Here is a 19,986-nt window from a genome sequence, read left to right on the forward strand (position 1 = left end):
CACAGTATGAGTTGCTGCTTGCTGATTGTGAATTGGCACTTTAACATAAACTTTCTTTTTCTATTGCTCATCTCCATCAGTCATCCACCCTTTTGCACTCAAGATCAGAAAATACAAATGTGCTATTTGTGACTCACAGGGCAGCCCCCAGTGGCGCGGTACTGGCAGTAAGGAGCTTCTCCTGGCATGCCCACAGGCCACAATATTACCAAGCCCTAGTGACATAAAAGGCCTGCATAGAAGATGTACTGTTAAGATGGAGGTGGAGTAAAGACCAGGTGAAATAGGAGAAAAGTTATCCAAGGAATACATTAGAATGCAGGGGGAAGGAGGAAAAAGCCAAGGGTTGTGAGAGGGAGAGAGGGCAACCTGGCAATAAAAAGAGCCACAAGCCACAGTGCAAGGTGGAGGGAAGGAAAAGGGGATAGGAAGACCTGCGGAAACAAAGGAAGACAGGACAAAGAGTAAAAACACCAACACTATCCCATAGCTTTCTTCTCAACACCTTCATCTGGGCAGTCACATTCAAGTTTATATAAAATAAGTATATTAATTGGTTTTCTGTAGATGCACATAAAAATATTTTTTCCAGTGACTAAAAACCAGTTGAATGTGCAGAGAGAGCTAATGAAATATGAAACCTAAAAACGTGGGAGTGGAAATATTAAGAGTCACAGGTTAATAGGAAGGAAACAGAAACATTCTCTTAGAGGAAGGGTATATGGACTTTACAAACAGATGCTCTTACACTGTAACTTGGAGATGAATGAAGTCAGTGTTGTTTTGATACATAAGCTACAGTATGTAACATCTGCAAATTTTACCAGCAGCTTTATTACCAAAAGTTGAATACTGCAGCATGTCAATTAAATGAATAGTATAATATTTCGAAAGAAATAGAAGATGGATATCAATCTCATTTTTGTTTATATGTGAATGAAGTCACTAGTCTGGCCTGATATGGTCTCCACCAAACTAAACTACTGTATATTTTTTCCAGTACTGTAACAAAGCCAGTTGACCTGCTACCAGGCTAGATCACGTAAACTACGATGCATGACAAACCTATTGGAGCAATTTCATTCCACAGAATCAGATTTAAACATCAACATTTTTCCAGACCCTGATATATAATAGCATAAAGAATAGCAGGTATTTGTATAAATCAGTTCAATAATCTTGCTGTTATAAGTCACTTAGCTAAAATAGAGCTTTGAAAAAGCAGATTTACCCTCTTAGAGTAGAGCCTACTTTATAGTACAGACCCCAGCACTACCTGTACCTGCTGGTGAGACATTAGAGTCATGTCATAAACCTTTAAACATAGTGATTGCCGTTGTGTTTTATTGCATATACATGATAGATATCCATCTTCTCCCAACTCTAATCTGTGTGTGTGTGTGTGTGTGTATATATATATATATATATATATATATATATATATATATATATATATATATATATATATATATATATATATATATATATATATATATATATATATATATATATATATATATATATATATGTGTGTGTGTAGGATAATATTATAAAAATACATAAATTGTAGATGAATTATAAATAATGAGTATCATGCAAAACCGAAGTAAACCAAATACATTTCATATCAAAGAGAAGATGCCATTTTGAGTGCTGATCTATTCACATTTCCTCCTCAAGAGTGCTTTTGATGCTATCACTCTTGTCAGTAATAGTAATATATAATACTAACAATAACCATAATAATAATTGACAAAACCCTTGGGGAAATTCTTGCAGACAAAAAGCTGCATTTAAGGTTCCAAGGATTCAGGCTTCATTATGTTGTCCAGGGACACTTTGACATGTGGCCAAGAGGAACTGGGGGTGGACCACCAATCCTAGGGTTGATGGACAACTGCCCTACCAACTGAACCACAGTGTCCACAAATATTATGGCCTCACAGGGCAAGACGACCAATAATAGGTTAAGTAATGTTACCATCACCCTGTAACAAAGTTATTGCTTACTTAATGTTAAATTTAACAACTTAGCTAATTAGCAAATCCACAGTAATAGTAGGTATTCCAAAAACAAAACTGTATGTATCAATTAGACAGTTAAAATTGTAAATATTTTAGAAGGAGTATCCTACCCGGTTCCCTTTGAGTCCTTGTGCTCCTACCAATCCCTGCAATAAAGATCAGACAACCATTAGTGGCTGTGTATATTTGCCACACTTTCTTGTCTTCAATTTTAGTGAGGGACATAAATGTTTTGACCAGTAATTAAATTGAACCTGGTTCAGCTTTTTCCTCAGTGCAATGAGAAGTTCACAACAACCTAATAAATACAGTACATGCAAATGCACATTCACAATAGATTAATTTGTAATGTATAAGGGATTAACATTGTTTACAGTTCCCACTGAAAATAGAACTCCACTCCAGAACTTTAATTATGTTTTTTTAACCATTCAGAGGTGAACTTGCTGGTGTGTCCTGCTGCATAACTTGACCTGAACTCTCAATTACTGTTTTTCATCTGTTGCTTTAACGAGTGGATTGAGTTTTGAGAACTTTTAGTTTAGTCTAGTTTTTTCACTTACCAACTGAAATATTCATTTTATTTTTACTCTTGTTATAAGATCTTAATCATTTAAGTTTGAGGAGCATGCAAAAGGTCGAGGCAGATGGCCTCCCACCTCAAGGTGGAATAGCTTTTCCTAGTTTTTCCTCTCTGTTGTTGCCTAGTGCTTTCTCAAGTGGGATTGTTGGGTTTTCAATTTAATTCTATCCAGACATATTCTGTAAGCTCTTAAACCTTACACTATAAAGTGCCTTGATATGACTTTTGCTGTGATTTGGCACTATGTAAATAAATTAAATTGTTATCCCTGTAAGCTGAGAGATGAGTCCCACTACCGTTGTGTCCACAAATTTAATGATGGTGTTGCTGTGGTGTTTGGGGGTGCAGTCATTCACTCATAAAGGGTGGTAGTTTTAGCACATTGTGGCACTCTTCAATTGTCATTTGACTAGAATGGGAAACATGTCATACTGTTGTAGATATTTAAATGTGCTGTCAATTTTGATATGGTTGATTTATATATCTTTTCTTTGTTTTTTTCCAGTTTTACAGTGTTTTCATTTGGGACGCAAATAAACAGCCTGTGCTAGCAACTCTTGTCTATCATTTGGGAAACTGTTTACCTATCTACACAGAATAGCAAAGAACATTTTGGATGTTTTTTTAAATTGACATGCCCTGTTATTTAAGTAAAGTAAAGTAAGTAAAAATTATTATTTCTGTAAATTTTGAAAGATTAATGGTTTTCATTTTAGGGAACTGCCCCTGCTGCTGGTCCAGGTAGGAAAGTGCAGCATAGAGGTCTGTACCTATGGCGTCCTCTGTAGATCTGTTTGCTCTACATGCAAACTGATGGGTGTCAAAACTATGGGGTAGGAGTGATGTGATATGGCTTTGACCAGCTTTTCAAAGCATTTCATCACCACTGCAGTGACTGCAACTGGCCAGTAGTCATTAAGGTTGGAAGTAGGGGGTTTCTTGGGCAGGGGAACTTTCTTCAGACAGAAAGAGACAGTGGATTTGGACAGGGACTGGTTGAAAATCTTGGTGACTCCAGCCAGCTGGTCCGCACAGTCCTTCAGAACATCGGGGAGAAGCCCCTGTTATGATGAGGACAGCATCAAGATATGTGCTCTGTTGATTGCTAATGCTGCCATGTAAATAACTGATAACCAAGTTAGCATTAGCATCTGTTGGAATATAAACAGCAGTTATCATTACTATAGGGAACCTTCTCGGGAGATAGGTGGCATTTAACAGTCACGTACTGCAGATCTGAGTACACCAAATGTTGTTGACATACACACAGATCCCCCCTCTTCTGCTCTTATCAGAGTCCTTTGACCTGTCACTAGCCTCAGTTTACCCATCTTGTTATCAAGAGATCTGGCATTGGCAAGATAGAGACTGGGAAGCAGTGGTTTGAGTGGCTGCCTCTGTAACCAAACTAGTGCGCTGGCCCTGCAGCCTCTCTTCTGCTTCCTTTTTCTGCAATCCTTTCGCTTCCTGCCTGCAGGGATGGTTATCCATAGAGGAACTCTGCTGTGAGTCTCCGCTTGTGGCAAACTCTGATTCTAAGATCTTGCGGGCTGTAGAGGTTGTTTGCCCAACAGAATGTTCATGAACAATGAGAAACACCATGTACACAAAAAACCATACAAAGCACTGACATAAAGATCACTCTGCTGAAGCTGTTGGCGTTATTAATTCCACAGTGGCAATTGCCACTTGCTTCTGAGATTAAAAAGAAAAGACAATTCAAATGATTAATTGAAGATCTATTCTTAATTAAACCAACTTGGCCTTTATGAATAAATGAAGAGAGGAAGCCTTCTAATGTATTTGCTTTATCTTTGTCTATTATTTTATTATTATAACTATTCTCTGATTGTTGGGGGCAATGATCTGTTTTTAAATCAATTATACCAGATGTTTTAATTAAATGCTGTTGATTTAGGGGTCTTTTGCCACTTGGATTGAGGTGAGTAAGTGAAGTATTTTAGTATTTCTCCGTTAGGTTCTTTCAAGAGGTTTTTTTCTTGTTCTGTTACCTTTGATAATTGCATCGAGTTCAGGAAAGTGGCACAGTCATCTGTACTGTTAATTCATTCTAATAGATATAATGTCTATTAAAATCTTTGAAAACACTGATTTGTTTGAAATGATGTGTGACAGTGGCGTAGGTGCTTAATTTTATGAATTGTGGAGTTTATGTCAAACTCCTTTAGTTGCCATGCCAATACTTTATGCGTTTTCTCCACTAGCTAATATCTTTGTTTCATTCTGAGAAGTCTGAAATCTTATATTGATTAAGCTTTGGTAGCAGTGCCTTGTAGAGTCTTTCTGATATTGTTCTAAAATGTTCCTTTTCTATATTTTGTATCTTTGTTATCCAACCCAGGATATTTTTTGCCCCTTCAAGAGTGCCTCCCAAAGAGTGGAGAGTTTTGGTGTTAGTCTCTAAAAAAAGCTGAATATGAGAAGTGATGAACTCTGATTATTATAGTATTGTAATAGTATTGTAATTCACTATTAGTAGGATGTCCCAATAACTCCTTAAAAAGCCTTCAGTTAATCCAGAATGCTGCAGCCAGAGTTCTGACTGGAATTAGCAAGAGAGATCATATATCTCCAATGTTAGCTTCTCTCCATTGGCTCCCTGTAAAATCCAGAATTGAATTTAAAATACTTCTCCTCACTTATAAATTACTTAATAATCAGGCTCCATCTTATCTTAAAGACCTCATAGCTTCATATTTTCCAAGCAGAACTCTACGTTCTCAGACTGCAGGTTTACTTGTGGTTCCTAGAGTTTCCAAATGTAGAATGGGAAGCAGAGCCTTTAGCTATTAAGCCCCTCTCCTGTGGAACCAGCTCCCAGTTCAGGTTCTGGAGGCAGACACCCTCTCCACATTTAAGACTAGACTAAAAACTTTCCTTTTTAATAAAGCTTATAGTTAGAGATGGATCAGGTGACTCTGAACCATCTCTTAGTTATGCTGCTATAGGTTAGTCTGCTGGGGGACCTCTATTGACAAACTGAGCTCCTTTCCTCTTTCCTTTCTCCTGTATCAATGCAAATGCCACTATTGCATGTCATTAACTTTGTGTCTTCTCTTGTGTTTCCTCCTCTCTGTCTCCCTCTCTCTGTACTTTTCTGCAGGTATCCTTGGCCTGGAGCTGTACATCTCCAGAATCCAGTTGACCTGTCCAATGTTCTTGATGCTTGTTGTTGTTTTTGTTGCCTGCTGTTCTTTTCTCTCTTCTCTTTCCACTCACCCCAACTGGTCGAGGCAGATGGCCGCCCACTATGAGCCTGGTTCTGCTGGAGGTTTCTTCCTCTAAAGGGAGTTTTTCCTCTCCACTGTTGCCTAAAGCTTGCTCAAATGGGATTGTTGGGTTTTCTGTATCATTTTCTGTATAATCATACAAAAGTCATACAAGGTCTTAAATCTTGCACTGTAAAGTGCCTTGAGATAACTTCTGTTGTGAATTGGCACTATACAAATAAAACTGAATAGAATTGAATTTATTTGATTTATGTTCCAACTGCAATAGCTCTAAAAGTATGCTTAGTCATTATAATGGCAATATGGTCTGATATTACACGAGGTAGATATTAGCATTGAGCTATTCTAAGTCAGATTCTAACAAAATAACCAATTCGGTAAGTCGTTTGTTAAGTACAGGGCAAGAATGAATATTCTCTGTCTGATGTGTGTATCAATAAATTATTTTATTGGATTTGGACTTTGGCAGGTTTTTATCCAAAGACTTATCTAATTTGGGATTTTGTGCCAAATTAAAATATTCTGCAATTAATATTTTACCCTCTATTCTATTTCGCAGAAGTCTTGAGATTATTCCACAGCATCTTTATTGGGTTAAGGTCTAGGCTTTGACTGGGCCACTCCAAAAGATGGAGTTTTCGAAGACCTTCTCTAGTAGATTTACTTTGATGTTAAGGGGCATTGTCCTGCTGCATAACCCAACTTTTTCCAGTTCCAGCATGTGGACAGCCAACCTAACATTGTCCTGTTGGATACATTGATAACCTTGGGTTATCAAGGTGGATTGGTCAAGGTGACCTTTGGCAAACTTTAGGCTTGCTGAAATGTTCTGTTTGGAAAGTAATGGCTTTCTCTATGATGTCCTTCCATGGATACCATGCCTATTAGATGTTTTGTCATATGGTTAACTTATGAACAAAGATGATAACCAGTTCTAATGAATCTTTCCAGTCTTTCACTGTTATTCTAGGTAGCCACAGTCTTAATTGTCTTTATTTATTGACAATTGTTGAGTGATGAATACCTATATTTTTTGAGATTACTTTGTAACTCTTGCCAGCAATATGCAAATCAAACAACTCTTGATTATAGGTCTTCTGTGATCACTTTTTGAGAGTCATGGTTCAGATTGTAAATAGGACACTGACACTGTGGGTGCTTTTATGTGTCGCAGTGGCTTTAAACCACACCTCCATTTGTGTTTCATTGATTGAACTCCAGGTTTGATAACACCAGAAGCCTAGTGTTTCACTTACTTTTTCCAAAATTAATTAATGGATGTTTAATGGACATGTGTGTGTGTGAATGAGTGAATGAGATGCAGTGTAAAGCGCTTTGAGTACCAGGTAGAAAAGCGCTATACTGTAAGTGCAGGACATTTACCATTTACCTTTGCCCCTTTGGTGACATTGCAACAATAAAAACAAGATTCTGTCAGGCTTAGAGTTTTGAAAATAACCTGAAATTTTATTTAGTCTAGAGAAGTTAGCCTTACTGGCTTTCTGGCCCTTTAAGTAAATAAAAGACAACTTACTTAATTGAGTGTCATCAGGTGACACTCAATTACAGTCATTGTGTTGTATTACCTTTTGACAGTCTGGGGTTGTAAACGAGCAGACAGAGTGTACTCAAGTTTATCTAGTCTAGACTTTTATCAAACATAAGCACTTCTCCTAGATTGATGTAGTGGGGGGATTTTCTTTGCATCAGCAAACAATATTCTTGGTTGATGGTTGGTCGGCTGGTTAGTGTAGTGGTAACATCACCGCTGGTTGGCCTACCACCAGTAGGAGTCCTTAGGCAAGACCTCCTCACGCTTGCCCTGCCTACCCTTGTAGCCTATTTGTAAGTTGCTTTGGATAAAAGTGTCTACTAAATGTAAATGGTTGAGTAATGTGACTGTGTTGCTTTCATTCCCAAGTGTTAAGGCTCATTGTTTTTCATGAAAATAGAAATTGTATCACCATTGCTCTTGGTATCAGACTGGGCTTTGGCTTTGGGGCAAGAGTCTAGTGGTCACACTGCAGCTCACTGAAGTTTTCAAGAGAAGGAATATTTTGTGAAGTTTTAAACAGATATTGCATCTCCTGCTACAATTTGCCATGTCATCAATCTTTTCTCTTTCATTTTCTACTCTTTGTTCCACCTCTGCTCTCTACTTCATGGTAATGTTTGTGTATTTCCAATATAAAGACTTTTCTGCTGCACTGTTTTTATAGTTGAAGATAGCTCCTGAATTTTGTTGGCAATTGTCGCATTACCTTTATGGATAGTGGCCATCAGATCTGTAGAGTTCTATTCCTGTTTGTTTAACTAAGGTTGTTAACTTAGAAGCCATTAGAATAGCAGCATTAGTTATCAGACTATCTTACTTAGTCCCTGTTTAATCATTGCACTTTGGCATGAGCGGAAAATAAAGGCATTAATCTTGTTTTTGGTTACCTTTAAATGTAGTTATAATTCTTTTAATGGCAAATGGTCTGCACTTATATAGTGCTTCTCTACCTAGCTGGTACTCAAAGCACTTCACACTGCATCTCATTCACCCATTCACACACCGATGGCAGAGCTGCTATGCAGTTGACCTGACTCACCGGGGGCAACTTGGGGTTCAGTATCTTGCCCAAGGACACTTTGGCGTGTGACAAGGCAGCTGGGAATTAAACCACCAATCCTATGACTGGCAGTCAACTGCTCTACCTATTGAGCCACAGCCACCCCAATCAATTGATATGTGGTGCAACAGTTGCTGTGCCTCTGCTCGAGCCTGCCATTACGTGACCCACCTAATTTATATATTATATATTTATATATATATATATATATAGAATTATTGGTAAAAATTACCGTTATTATAAACAGGCTGCTTTCAATAATCTTGCTCTGTTGTCATGAATATTCACACTGGAATTACAGACTTACAGGAATGCCTTGCGCCCCAGTTGGTCCTGGTAATCCTGCATCTCCTTTTTCACCCTGTAGTGTTTAGAAAAGATTCAAAGTGTATATTCCCCTATAGCTACACGTTGTGTCAAACTGTATGTCATAATGAAAACACACTTACTCTCTCTCCTTTTGGTCCTGCTGGCCCTGGCACTCCAACTGGTCCTATTAAACCCTTTAGAAAAGGGAAATTGAACACTGATTAGCAGATACAAATAGTACAATAGTAGATCATCAGCTGCAAATCAGTAAACCAACAAGCTATCTGTGGACATGAATAAACAAGGAATAATCCATCAAGATTTCTTTTAGTAATCTGGAGTGACAGGAAATGGTTACCTTAATATTCTGGACTGAAATTTGTAGCATAAACACACCAAGCTTGTTGAATTACTGTCCAAACAATTAAAACAGGAAGGAAAATTAATGAAACCAGCAGCTGCATTTCTCTATCTAGCTAGTACTCAAGATTGGAGGGAAAACCCTTGCATTTCAGTCATATCCATTATGTGCAGTACCACCATGCAGCATGGCATCACTAAATGCTCCTTTTGTATAGTTCATAGCAATTGCAGCTATACAGCCCACTGCTGGTATTGGATCAGGCAGCAAGAAACAATAGAGACAGGAATGAGGACTGAGGATTTACCCTGTTATGGCACCCTATATCTAAAACTAAAGACTAAAAATTCAAAGCAATATAAGGCAACATTCTACTTTAGTAGCCATATGCCTATGTAGATACTCCATTACAAAACTAAAGTTTCCAGCTACAGTAATAATTTAGAAAACTATCAATATCAACATTGTACTTGTAACTAATTTTTATGAAATCTGCTCACCTTTCAAAAATGAGGAAATATCTAACTGACACTAAATAAAGCTCTACACCTGCTCAAAATGTCTTATATTTAAAAGCCTTTGTATTATGTTGACCCATTGCTTAATTTGGATGTTAGTTCAAAAGACCTTTCTTTTTTCAGCTTTACACTGTATTTTTTTTTCTATGAGGACAGGTAGGCAATTTATGCAATGTTTAAATACAAACTATTGATTTTTATGTAAGTCTGTTTGTGAACAGTGTACAAAATATGTAGTGGTACATTTTGCAGTTGGGATTTGGCATGTTCTTTCTTGCCTAGTTTGGTCCTTATGCGACCCCTTGTAAACCATGGCAGCAAAAGGATACTGTAAACTTCTGTCACTAACTATAAATGCATCCTCAGAACCCAAACCGGAAGAATTCCATCCTCAAACAGTTATTTTGGGAAGTAAAGAAACAGGACAGTCACAGGAACCAAGAAAGCAAGTAAAAATTACAAGCAGACAGGGCAGCAGACATCAAGCAAGGTGTAGCAAGAAATGGAGGAGGAGTAAAAGTGTGAGGAGACCGGAACAGAACTTGAACCACTCACCACTGGACCTGGTCTGCCGTCTAACCCATGAGCCCCCTGTATAGCATTGTTCGTAGTTAGAGCAATGAGGGAGATGGTGGGATGAAGGTGGGGAAGGGGTGATGGGATAAGGAGGTGGGGGGTGAGTAAAGCTGTGATTCAAGTGACTTCAAAAATGCATTGAAATATGACAAAGGAAAGGTGATAGAAGTGGTAGAGCTTGGGGTAAAGTGAGTAGTATTTTGTGAGTAAATTATTTTACTTAGCAATGCGGATGGTGTCATAAAATCATGTTTTGCTGATAGCTCTGTACTGTTCTCTGCTTTCATGTTTATTGTCATAATATCACATTGTGTTTTGTATTTTGTATATTTTGCATTTTGTACCACCTGCAAGGCTGGCAGCAATGGACAACACAAAGTAATGTAATGCACTTCTGAAACCTTTAAAAATGAGCTAAGCTGGGTTTTATATGAGTATATGCCAGAAGATGTGTGGCCAAAAATAATGTTGGAATCCCCAGCCTTTATTAACTGCATTTATTTCAAGGCGACTGATTAGGTAATTCTATTTAGAAATAAAATTGGTTCATCTCAAGGTACATTTTGCAAGAGTAACACAAAAGTGACTTGTGACTAGTAAAATACCAACAAGATACAACTTTAACACCTGTTGGTTTAAATATTCTGTAGGACAGACACGGGATGCACAGCAAGTTTTGACACTTCAGATCATGGAAAGCATTATATTTTTCCTTAGCTTATTAAAACCATGCAAAAGGCTTCATTAGTCATGAGTAGCATTTTTGGTATAACCATGGCCTGGATGACTAAGAATCGTCACAGACAATATGTAATGTATTTTTTTTCTCTCACAAATACACATTCACACAAGTAGGAACTCTGACCATAAAATGCCCAAATCTACTGAGTTAAGCAGTTAATCAGTACTTGAGTCCAGCTGTTCCTCAAGACATGTCTTGGTTTCTTGCAGCATCCAGTTTTCTCTCCTTCTCTGCCTTTTTCTCAGCAGTTGTCCCCTTCCCATTTCAGGTACAGACCCTCCCTCTGCCTGATCGCCCCCTGTTTCCCTGCAGACTCATCTCACCTCTTCAGCACTCATCTCCCACACCTCTCTCCCCACTATCTCTTAAGCCAGTCCATCTCACTACTCCCCTGTCAGTCTGTCGTCGTCTCTTCTGAGGAACTCACCTTCCCTCCTTCTGGAGCTACACAGTTGCCCTCAACTTTGGAAGATAACCCTTTGTGCCTTTTTCTAGTTATGCTTTAGTTAGTCCCTGCCTATAAGTGCAGCCACCTTGTGTTTCTTCATGACTTTTGTTTTAGACTTCTCTCTATGAGCCTCTGCAAATTAAAGTACTACTCGTTACTCCAGCCTGCCTCCGGTGTGCTTTTGGGTCCACACCTACTAGTTGACAGAACATTAGGTTGGATGGATAACTTGAAAACATAATGCCTCCATTCATAGCTATTGCTGGCCCAGAGGCATAACACACTCATGACAATATTTACCATTTGACTATATATCAACCTTATATAAAATTTCCCATTACATATTTCTAATAACATTTGGTATAAGATTATTTAACGCTAATATTTCTCTATTAATGCAGTGATATAATTCCAAGATCCAAAATGCTGAGCAATGGAATCAAATAAAAAGCTACTTCAACAAACAAACTTGTGAACTTACAGGAAGTCCTAGATGGCCTCTGTCTCCTTTTTCACCTTTCTGACCTGCTGCTCCCTTTTCTCCTTTGATGCCTATGCCTGCATCTCCCTGAAAAACAGGTTGAAACAGAACAACATACTGTAAAACCTAAAGTAGATTCAATAAAATGATAAAGTAGTGGATATTATTGTACTTAATATCTCACCTTAGGCCCTGAAGGGCCTGAAGATCCTTGAGGTCCCTGGATGCAACAAAAACAGTGAAGATTACTGGCACAGTCACTACCAACTGTTGTTACTACATATTACTGGTAATTGACACATCAAGAAAAAAGATATAAAGTTTAGAACTTGAGCATCAGCTAGCTATGAGGTTTAAGGGTTATGACTCACTGCAGGGCCAACTGGTCCTGGAGGTCCTGGGGGTCCTGGTGGACCATAGATCTAAATACCCAAAAACATACACATAAACAAACACATCTGATTTACCATGAAGTACTCAACTTGCCTAAATTATGACTGACCCTTACTATTTCTGTTTAGGTCAGCTTTCGGATACTGACACAAAAGGTATCATAGACACAGAAAGAAAAAATATAGATGAACTATTAAGTAATTAAGAAAGGATGTAAACACAATATCTCCAAACAAATGCAATCTAATGTTCCTTTTCTACCAGGTAAGAGACTAATGTCTATCCACAAAGATGGAGCTGATGGGGCACTATTGCGTACCATTGCAGCAGGTAATCAAATATGGCCAGGGCCACCTGCAACCCCCTTTTTACATTGGCCATCTAAACCCTACAGAGCCACGAAGGGAAGATAGACATAGACAGCGATAATGGCAGAATTGGAATTCAAGGACGGATGAGTTGCTCTTCGTGTTACTATCAAAGCATAAAAGAGAAATGAGAAGTTCTGTTTTTGTCATTTCTTCCTTACCTTAACTTAACATGAATTAGTACCAAAGGGAAATTTATGTACATTATTTTCTTTTTCTTTTATAACTTTGCATACATTTCTAAAATTGATTTTAGTCATTATCGGTTGAGTGTAAATTGTTATTATGTTGAAAGCTGAAAGGGTTTGAATACATGCTGATACTGCTGTGTACACACCTTTATTCATTCACAAAATACAAAAAAACAACTAACAAGATTTATACAACAATGTAACATAGTCTTTTCTATCAACAATCCAGACTAGATATCTGGAAATGCTGTAGTCAGACATGCAATGCTGCCCATCCATTGCAGACATCTAATAATATACAATAATTGATGTACAAAGCTAACATCATTATTATCATAGTCAATTAAAAGTTAAACGTCACTCATTTGGATCCCTTCAAGGCAAGTGAGTTTCTAATTAGATTGCAAAAGGGCAGATGAAAAAAAACAAAGCCTGTGATCAGGAAGCACCATAGTAGTGTTTTGATGTGATGTGGTGTGTTGTGGTGTTTAACCTGTCACTCACAGGTGATCCAGATGGTCCTATGTCCCCCTTGTCTCCTTTGTCTCCCTTGGGTCCCGGGAATCCCATTACCCCACTCTCCCCTCTTGGACCTTCAGGCCCAACAGGACCTTTAGGACCAGGCTCTCCAGGCTTTCCTCTGGGCCCCTGAAAACACAGTCAGCGTGAACAACAGAAACCCACAATAATGTGTACTTTTTTACAGAAAGTCTAAAATGGGGTTTTAGTAATAACAATTAGAGTCAATTAAATTCAAGCTTTTTAAATTCAAGTATATCAATATAGTGCCAAATCACAAACAGAATCATCTCGAGGCATTTCACATAATAAGGTCAGAGAGAACCGAAAAATCGGCAAGGCCACAATTTTTCTTTCTACATTATTTCTTCAAAAAATTGTAGGAATACTTGTCCTGATTCTAATTAGCAATTTGTTAAGAGACAACTAGACCCACTTTCATATCTCACTCTTATGACCACAATTTTCAGTCCTTAAACATAAAATTCACACAGGCAACTCACTAAAGGAAAAATATACCATGTTGGGTCAATTCTCCTGTCTCAGGAGATCATATTTCTTTGAAAGTAGGATTTTTTGCCAGAAACGGCCTCTTTTTGAGAAGCACTTTTCACTTAGCTTGTTTCTGTTAGCATCTCCTTGCTAACAACACACAGTATCTTAGCTGTTCCTAGGATTGCACTCTTATGGACAGAGATCTCAGATGTTGTTCTTGGGATCTGCTGGAGCCACTCTCCCAGTTTGGGAGTTACAGCCCCCAGTGTTCCTATCATGGGTACCACTTGTGCCTTCACCTTCCACATCTTTTCTATCTCTTCTTTCAGCCCTTGGTACTTCTCGATCTTCTTGTGCTCCTTCCTTCTGATGTTGCTATCATCATTTGGGATTGCTACATCTATCACTACAGCCTGGTTTTTTGCATGCCACTACTATGTCGGGTTGGTTGGCCATTACCAGTTTGTCAGTCTGTTTTTGGAAGTCCCACAGGATCTTAGCTCTGTCATTCTCAATCACCTTTGGAGGTGTGTCCCATTTTGACTTTGGGACTTCCAGCCTGTACTCGGCACAGATGCTCCTGTACACTATGCCGGCCACTTGGTAATGGCATTCCATGTATGCCCTGCCTGCTAGCATGTTTCAGGGCCATCTTTGCACAGCCTGAACCTGGGGTCCTTCCTGGTATGGTAGATCCCGGGCCTCTATGGATTGTACACAGAGCCTGCTCCTGTGCTGCTAGGATTAATGCCTCTGTGCTGTCTTTCAGTCCAGCTTTGTCTAGCCACTGGTATGGTTTGTCGACATCAGCCACTTCTTCTATCTGCCATTGGTACATACGGTGTAGGGGTTCGTCCTTCCATGAGGGCTCCTCCTCTTCCTTCCCTTGCTCCTCTGGAGCCTGCTGCCTGAGGTATCAGTTGGAGCCCTCTTCCGGATGTATTCATGGAGCTTAGTTGTTTCAACCTGGATAGTGACTTTGACTCTCACTCTTGAATCCTCGGCCTCCTTCCTTCCGCTTATTGTACAGTCTCAGTGTGCTGGATTATGGGTGAAACCCTCCATGCACTGTAAGGATATATATGGATATATATCTGTGTGTGTGTGTGTGTGTGTGTGTGTGTATATATATATATATATATATATATATATATATATATATATATATATATATATATATAAATATATCCCACGTTCATGCAACAATTTAACTGTGTATTACCTTATCACCATCCAGTCCTGGAGGACCTGGTAGACCCACTTCTCCCTAAGGACATACCAAGGTTGGTTAACTAACCAAGAAAATTAGGCAACTTCCCCAAGGGCATACACTATGTCTTCTGGTTAAAATGATGGTAAATGTGTTAGTGTTGGTGGGACTTTGAAGCTTCATGAACCTTTGCAACATGAAATAAACAAAATCCAATTTGATTACAAAATATTTATGCAAAAACATTGTACTTTTAACCAACAGAAGCTTTTTTATAATTCAAGATTCAAAAAAACGTTTTAAATCCCAGAGGGACACTGTTTTGCCTTGTTACAGTTGCATCATCAATTTAGAGAGAAAGAAAATGAAAAATAGACCAAAATGGATGAAAATAGGTCAATATTGATAGTTCAGGGTGGAATGATTACTCACAGACAGTATAATGAAATATTGTGACAATATCATGTATCATTCTGAAATATCTCTTACTTTGACACCTGGGAGTCCAGGGGGCCCTGGAGGTCCAGGTAATCCAGGAGGACCCTAGCAGGACAAATATGTCATTAAAACAATTGTTAGCACTGTATTCAACAAATATGATGTTATAAACACTAGAAAAGACTTACCATCAGGGGTATGTTGCGAATATCCTGTTGAGGCATTTTAAATGTTACAAATATTCTTACAAATCTTTAGTTGTTCTAAATGTAACAATATTTAAAAAGTGACATACATTTCCATTGTTGTGGATATCAGCCTTTCCTGGTATTCCAGTTGGACCCGGATCACCCTATAATGTGGAAAAAAACCTTGTGTAAACTTTTTATTGAATAAAATAAGCAGCTGGGCCCTGCTCAGCCCTGCAGGGTCTGCTTTCCCTTTAAGGTTAAATAAAGGTACAGCACTTAAATTCTTTTTGAAACATTATTAACTAGGTTTTAAATTAAAATTCTATTTGGAATTTGGAAAGTTTAGTCATTTCCTAATGCTGTCTTATCTTACCTTGTCTCCCTGATCACCTTTGTCACCCTGTAGAGAAGGATGCCATACAATTACTCACTCGATTACTTCTCGACATGTTAGTTAATACTTCAGGCATTGCAGTGTGTGGAGTTAACTAACCACAATACAGTGTCAAGAATAGTAACTAAATATATCCAATTTCCTGGTTTTAACATAAATTACACAAATCTTATCTTCACCAAAGTCACAAATATATACAAACACTATATTTCTAAGCTGATTGGCATAGAGTGAGGTGGAAAAGGATGATTCGCTGTGGCGACCCCTGATGGGAAAAGCCTGTCATTCAGATGAGAAGCAATATTTTCTTTTTCTCAGATTTGAGATCAGACCTTTTTTTTTTAACTTCATTAGTTGAGTTTGTGTGTTTTATTTTATATCCATGCTACAGCTTATTTGTTGTCATTTCCTGCAATGTCATGTCCTGGGACATACATTTTTCTTAGGAACAAATTTAAGAAAAAACTTGGTAAACACACTTGGTAAATTCCCCCTTACCTTGGGTCCCACTAGGCCTTGCAGTCCTGGTGAACCTGGTTCTCCTTTAATTCCATGGACTGCAATGCTTGGCTCTCCCTTCTCACCCTGTCATGCATTCATAACATTCAATCAACAAGTGCTCTCTCTTAGAATACTAAGCCTTAGATTTACAGCTGTATCACTTTAGAGTCAGCTATGTTTAGCACGGCATGTTTGCAGTCTTCTGGGTTTGGCATTGTGTCAGTAATGAAGTATATTAACCCTGCACCAGGCCAAATAAATACAATTTTCAAAATTCTATATTCTGCCACCAGGTGTTTTAAAGTCGCTTCCTCTTCCCCACTCTACAGGCTGGATTATAGTCTGTATATGATCTGATTGCACATATTCTACAGTCTTGTCGGCTTGCAAATTGTCAACATATTTCTTATCATACAGTTATTGTAGAAGGTAATTAATTACAATCTGATACACTGAGTTTTACATATTAATTCAAACATCTATTAAACATGCATAACACAGCACCATAAGTTCCTGAAATAATTTTCAGTTCCTCTGGTTCTCGGTTACAATGCAACTACACTGCAATTACAAATATGTTTTTGAAGAAAACTTATGTGATTGTTGAATTTTATTAAGTTGTAACATGATTTGTGAATGAATAAAGCTGCGTTTTAAGTTGCTTTGGATAAAAGCGTCTGCCAAATTAGTCAAAGTAAATGTAAATTAAATAATCAATGACCATCAATTAATCAAGACAATGTCTACAAATGTATCTACCGTCCAGTATTTTAACCATTACTGGGGTCTCATTTATTAACCATGTGTATGTACCATTTTGTGCTTAAACCATGTGTATGCTCATTTCTGTGTACAGTATCAAATTGATAAATTTCCTCTTTTGCTTAAAAACACAATATACTGTATGTGTACATGTAGCACCTCTCTTGATCAGGTGTACCAACATTCCAAGCATTATAAAATTTATAATCAAAGAGAAATTAATTCCAAAATACAGACAGACTCCAACTCTGCTGTTTCTTATGTAGTCCGTCAGTATGTTGATGTGGCAGAGCTGTCAATAAAGTGCAACTGTAGTCAGACTGCACTAAAAATGAATTGTTGAGGTTTCAGTAATATTATTTGACAGACATTCTCTATTTTTTTCCTGCTATACCTAACCAATAAAATATTAATACACAAATAAAATAAAAATAGGAAATTAAAACTTATGTGTGATCTAAGAGTTGCACTGAAATGGTAGTGGTGCAATTCTATTTACTATTTTATTTTCTGCTATTTTTTTTTATTGCCCTACCACATAGTGAGTCATTTGTCAGTCACTTGCCCCTTTTTTTATACATCTTTATTTGTCTTTAGATAAAATAATTGGGTTGAACAGAATTTTATTTCTTACTGTAATGATCTTGAACTCTCAGCTTGGACTTTCTCAACTACTACATTTCTAGACTTTGCCATCCCTGTACTATATTGTGCTGATAATAAATGCAACTTCAATTGTATGGCATCAATTAAATGTGGCCCTATAGAAAGCAATGCGAAACAAATTATCACCAGTACTATTTCAGAAACACCTATGAATCTGACTTACTACTTGGAACTTGAATGAATGCACTGAGTACACTACAACCTATTTTTACAATTATGGGCTATATCTTGAACTAGTTGTATGTAGTGGTATTAATATTTAATTTTCTTATCTGCTACTTTTACTAGGCATTTCTAAACTCTGTATGGGCATTTAAGAGGGGTTCCTGTATGTAAGAGCATGTATGTACATAATTGACAAAATGTACGTAAATGGTCTACGCATTTAGTAAACTATTTTCTTTTACCTAAATAAAATAACAGGACACAGCTCACCTTTTCTCCTGGCACACCTGGCTCCCCCTGAAGAGACAAAACAAAGTGTGTATCTTGCATAAAATGTTCAAATACAGCAAGTGTAACAAATTAACAGTATCATATAGAAATGCACCGATTGCAATTTTCTTGGCCAATTCCGATTTTTCCTAAAATTCTGTCCTGCTGATTGCGATTTTGGATTTTTCCAATTTTCTTTCTATTTCAGAACTATAAGCATACACACATATTTTTAAAGTTTTTCTTCAATTTACATTTTATTGTAATTAAAAAGTTCACTTTTAATTAACATTTACATTTTTCATTCTTCTTAGACTCTCATTTTAACAAATGTTAGATGTTATTGGACAAACCTCAGAGTAAAAATGAAGTGCAGTATTTGTACTTTTGCAGATGTAAACAGGTGCAACCAACATTCTCTCAACAGGTAATAGAAACAGAAGAATATATACAAAGAGAAATGAAGGAAAGTAGCATTTCTTTGTTAGTTTGTTTTTAATCATTAAAATGTGTGTATTTTAGTTCAGAATTGGGTTTTGCTTCTTAACATAGAAGCATAGTCATGGCCAATGTAAAATTCAACTTGTTTTCCAAAGAAATTTAAAGAGTCCGTACATTTCTTGCAACACTCTACATTCCTACTTTTAAATAATTCATGGCAATTATTGTGTCATGTGGTACTTTTTTTATATGTTTACTTTATAGTTACCTGGTAAGTAACAGTTTTTCTCTGGTCATGGTAGAGTAAATATTAGTTATGTCCTTGCACATGTTTATATAATTGACTTACTAAGTAATGTGAACTGTACTGTAAAAAAAACTCTTGCATGCGGATTAGATGAGAAGAGAGCGGAAGAGGCTTCTCTACACATCTCCAATCTAAAACTGCATTTGGAGGGACATTCTCACCTGGACCATTGTTAACCGATTTCATTCATCTTTGCCTATTTTATCATCAAGGAAACACAATTGTCCTCTGGGATTAAAAAAGTTTTTTGAATCTTGAAATATACCAAATGTAAACAGAGCAAAAAAAGTTAACTCACCAAAGAGAATGTTTTTTCAAAACTCCAACTGCTGCAATTTGTGATTAAAATTAAATTGCTCAAAGATAGTCCTGTGAGATGTCATATTTCTTTATATAATACACAAGAGAATTAGGGTTATACCCACCACATTTATTGCATAGATGAAGGAAGGTATAACTAGATGTGGATGTACAGGGTACGTTCTAAATAATACCATAAAATAGACAAGGCTTTCTTATACACTACAGTTTCTTCTTACATATATAGTTAATAGTCATGTTTTCCTTAGTATTGTAGGAGAATATACAGTTTGTGGGAACTGCATGGAAAAGGAAATAATCGAGAAGAGAAGATTTCCTTTAACAGTACAGTTTTATATTAAGTTAAGTTAAATGTTAAAACATGTATTGCATAGAAAAAGAAAGGTATAAAATGGTACATATTAAGTTCTTGATAATGCCATTAAGCAGACAAGAATTCCTTTTG

The 19,986-nt window shown here is 37.3% G+C and overlaps 1 protein-coding gene across 5 annotated transcripts in view; it reads right to left on the reverse strand.

The window, feature by feature from the left end:
• Nucleotides 1–19,986, reverse strand: part of col13a1 (collagen, type XIII, alpha 1) — a 133,030-nt gene that overhangs the window by 20,208 nt on the left and 92,836 nt on the right. For all 5 annotated transcript variants that reach the window (XM_026355804.1, XM_026355803.1, XM_026355807.1 and 2 more), the window contains exons 18-32: nucleotides 18,473–18,499; nucleotides 16,607–16,693; nucleotides 16,088–16,114; nucleotides 15,819–15,875; nucleotides 15,712–15,735; nucleotides 15,575–15,628; nucleotides 15,098–15,142; nucleotides 13,366–13,509; nucleotides 12,281–12,331; nucleotides 12,094–12,129; nucleotides 11,910–11,996; nucleotides 10,218–10,253; nucleotides 8,924–8,977; nucleotides 8,782–8,835; nucleotides 2,136–2,171 (exon numbers count right to left, since the gene is read on the reverse strand). In XM_026355804.1, the coding sequence (XP_026211589.1) occupies nucleotides 2,136–2,171; nucleotides 8,782–8,835; nucleotides 8,924–8,977; nucleotides 10,218–10,253; nucleotides 11,910–11,996; nucleotides 12,094–12,129; nucleotides 12,281–12,331; nucleotides 13,366–13,509; nucleotides 15,098–15,142; nucleotides 15,575–15,628; nucleotides 15,712–15,735; nucleotides 15,819–15,875; nucleotides 16,088–16,114; nucleotides 16,607–16,693; nucleotides 18,473–18,499 (819 nt within the window). The remainder of the gene's footprint in view (nucleotides 1–2,135; nucleotides 2,172–8,781; nucleotides 8,836–8,923; nucleotides 8,978–10,217; nucleotides 10,254–11,909; nucleotides 11,997–12,093; nucleotides 12,130–12,280; nucleotides 12,332–13,365; nucleotides 13,510–15,097; nucleotides 15,143–15,574; nucleotides 15,629–15,711; nucleotides 15,736–15,818; nucleotides 15,876–16,087; nucleotides 16,115–16,606; nucleotides 16,694–18,472; nucleotides 18,500–19,986) is intronic.

This window comes from Anabas testudineus, chromosome 15, assembly GCF_900324465.2.
Source record: "Anabas testudineus chromosome 15, fAnaTes1.2, whole genome shotgun sequence".
Taxonomy (NCBI): domain Eukaryota; kingdom Metazoa; phylum Chordata; class Actinopteri; order Anabantiformes; family Anabantidae; genus Anabas; species Anabas testudineus.